Source organism: Sinocyclocheilus rhinocerous, unplaced genomic scaffold (assembly GCF_001515625.1).
Source record: "Sinocyclocheilus rhinocerous isolate Xijiao unplaced genomic scaffold, SAMN03320098_v1.1 scaffold241, whole genome shotgun sequence".
In the NCBI taxonomy this organism is placed as follows: Eukaryota; Metazoa; Chordata; class Actinopteri; order Cypriniformes; family Cyprinidae; genus Sinocyclocheilus; species Sinocyclocheilus rhinocerous.
In genome coordinates, this window is record NW_015659312.1 from 495,392 (window position 1) to 498,629 (window position 3,238).

Consider the following 3,238-nt stretch of genomic DNA (forward strand, 5'->3'; position numbering starts at 1 on the left):
GAGAGAGAGAGAGAGAGAGAGAGCAGAATCAAGGAGGAGGCAGAAGGGATTTCACTGATAGTTTGGTCACTCACATTTTTTTATTCTTCTTATTTGTGGAAGCTTTTCCGTCTCTTTCTGAATGAACTCATGATATTCTTAATGTTACCGCTTCCAGTAGTGCTGTTCTTTGTAGGGAGGACATCTTCTCACTCATAGTTTTCAGGGCTTCATTTCCCAGCAGCCCTTCTGCCTTCACATTCTTGAGGAGGGAACTGGCCACCCCTCTCACCATCATACCCAGAGACAACAACTTCTCACCACTTATATTCTACAAAAGAAAACATTCTTGTGAAAACAATAAAGAGGAAACAAAACTCAGCTCTATAAACTGAGCAGAAAATATAACCTTAGCAGCTTCCAACAGTTTCTTAGCCAGAGTCTTAGCTTGAGTTGGGCTCCAATTGGCCTGACTCAAGCTGGTGAGGGTGTTGTTCAGGTCCTCAGAGGTGAAGCGGGACAGCCTGGAAAGAGGAAGGACAGACATGGCGGATCCCAGAGACAGCAGAATCTCAGGAGAGGAAGAACTGTCATCTTTCTCCAGAATGTTCTGTACTAGCTGTCTTTTCACCTGAGGGAGGGTTGAATGGAATTAAAATAACATTACAGTTAGGCTACGCAAATTTGGGAGCAACAACGATTCAATAAAGTTTCAGTTCCGACCTTGTCTATTTCAGGGTTGTTACAGGTATCAATCTGAGACAGCAGTTTTCTGCTAAGATTCAGATTTAGTGACGGTGCACCATCAATGAAACAAGCCAGAGAGCCCAGCCTGTGAAAACAGGAAGTAATTGATGAAACAGGAATGTATATGTTTTGAAGTTGTTCTCAGATGTAGAGTGAAAGGGGCATCCATGGATGCCTGTTTCCGAATCAGAGCAAAAAACCTGAAAACATACTGAGACTTCATATTTTGCAACTCTGTTTCAAACAGTTGCGACTTTACATTTCATAGTGTTACTTTAAGTCTCACTATTTTGATTTTATATCTCACAAATATGACTTTGTAACTTCAACTTTTTTTTCTACTAATTGCGACTTTACACTTCACAGTAAGACTTTGTTTCACAATTTTGACTTTGTTTCTCACAAATGTAACTTTATGTCTGTGACTATTTTTTTGCAATTGTTAGTCTTATAAGTTAGTCTTATAATTGCGACTTAAACTTCACAATGTGACATTATATCTCAAAACTGTGACTTTACATCACACAATGTGACTTTCTATATTGTAATGCCTGTTTAAATCTCATAATTGTGACTTAATTTCTTGTAATTGCAACTTTCTCACGGTGTAAATTTGTCTCACAATATGACAATGTATAATTTTTAATCATACATTTACTTGTTTATTTTTTATTACAAAGTGGCAACAGGCTTCCAGAGGAATCAGTGTATTACTGCTGTTAACCTGAATATCATTTACCAAGAACATGCACTAAATACACAATAATGATGCAAATCCTAACCTGTCCATATAGTGAGTGAAATTGTCGCTGCTGGAACACTCTTGTTTCAAGTGTTGAAAAAGTGTTCGGCCAAGGGCGGGCTGCATTCCACTAACATTTTGAAATGATGGAGCGAAATCTGGAGTCCTGAAAAACTCACATAGCTGAGAAAAAGAAAGATTACTATAGTCATTGGATTTAGGTGGTTTTGGATTTAGTTATTATGTATGGTATGCTCTGAGACACAAAGGCAATGGAACAAAACACATACAGTATGAATTATGTCATTGGTTTGAATATCATGTCACAGTTACTGACCTCTTCTTTAGGGATGGTCTTTGCTTCCTCTAAAGACAGCCGAGACAGGAAAGGCCCCATCATTGTCAACACGTTAGCCTTCAGCCAGAGCATTCTGGGAGGACATATAGGGACTGCTGTTTCAGACAAACAGACGAACTTTTAATGTTTGACAAAGCACTAAAAGACTACTATACTAAAATGTTTTAGTGTACAAGTGTACAAACAAACAAGCAAAAAAACAAACAAATAAAAAATAATTATAATAACTTATGTATATATACTATTAATATAATAAATAATTGTCCTCTCTTTGTATTTCTGTACTATTTATCTTCTGGGCCACCACATTTGCATTTGTTATCTTTTCTTTCCTAATGTTTTCTCTCTACCCTCTTCAACACTTCGCCATTCCATTTCAGTTCTCAAATTTATCATTTCACTGTTTTTCAGGTCTTCCATCCACTTCCTTCCGATTTACCATTAATCGTTGAATGTTGAGTCCTTTCAGCTCCTGGTACAATCACGTTCATCATTGCCTTGACTGATGGGCCATTTTCTAGATTAGTCAAGAGTATTTGTCAATAGATTATTTGTATCTTATATAAACCATACATTTAAAATGAACAAAAACACATATTTTAAATGCCTAGTTGAAAAAATTCTAAATATTTCTGCTTTACTTGTTTATGTTATATGTTATGTTATGTCATGTCATGTCATGTTATGTTCAGGTCAGTTTTGATTATAAAAGCTTACAGACCACTCAAAACTTACGGATTATAGGTTTTTCTAGGGATCCAGAAGGCAGGATGCTGAAGGCAGGTGCTTTCAGAACGCATTTAAATTCATTTTGTGCAACTCTCTCTTTGACCCACCCTATAATCACATTCCTCTGTTCCTCAGACAGAACGCTGAACACCTCACCAAACACCTTCATCCTTCAGCATAATGAGGGAGAAGAGACAACAGACACAACTAAGGAAACAAAATTTTACTTCAAAATTGAGGACTAAGGTAAAAATACTCCATATGTTTAGTCACTTGAGTTTAATAAAACGGAATATGAAAGAAGATGGCGCCACGCATGGCTGCCTCGGTTTGTAGCTGCTTGGTAGCTGCTTTTACTATTTTTGTTTGTTTGTCCTATTTTAAGTAACTTTTTTTCCGATCAGCTTGAACTCACTGACACCGTGACACTGTGACATCCTACATCAGTTTCTGTGAGGGCATGTGTGTTTCAACCCGGACTTATTTAACATTTAGCAATGACAAATCGTGGTTCAGTGCAAAACTCAATAAAATAATAAAACAAACGCGTACCTTTTAGAGGTGCAAGTTAAAGGGGCAAGCTAAATAAAGAAAAAATATAACTGCACACTCACTTAAGCATTGTTTATTTGTTACCAATGTTTCGGCAAAACAAGTAGCCTTTGTCAAGGAAAGGCAACTTG

General features: G+C 37.0%; 1 protein-coding gene across 1 annotated transcript in view; it reads right to left on the reverse strand.

The window, feature by feature from the left end:
* LOC107723376 (otoancorin-like) overlaps positions 1-3,238 on the reverse strand; it is a 22,788-nt gene that overhangs the window by 9,436 nt on the left and 10,114 nt on the right. The window contains 1 exon segment of the mRNA XM_016531961.1: positions 149-310. Coding sequence (XP_016387447.1) covers positions 149-310 — 162 coding nt within the window.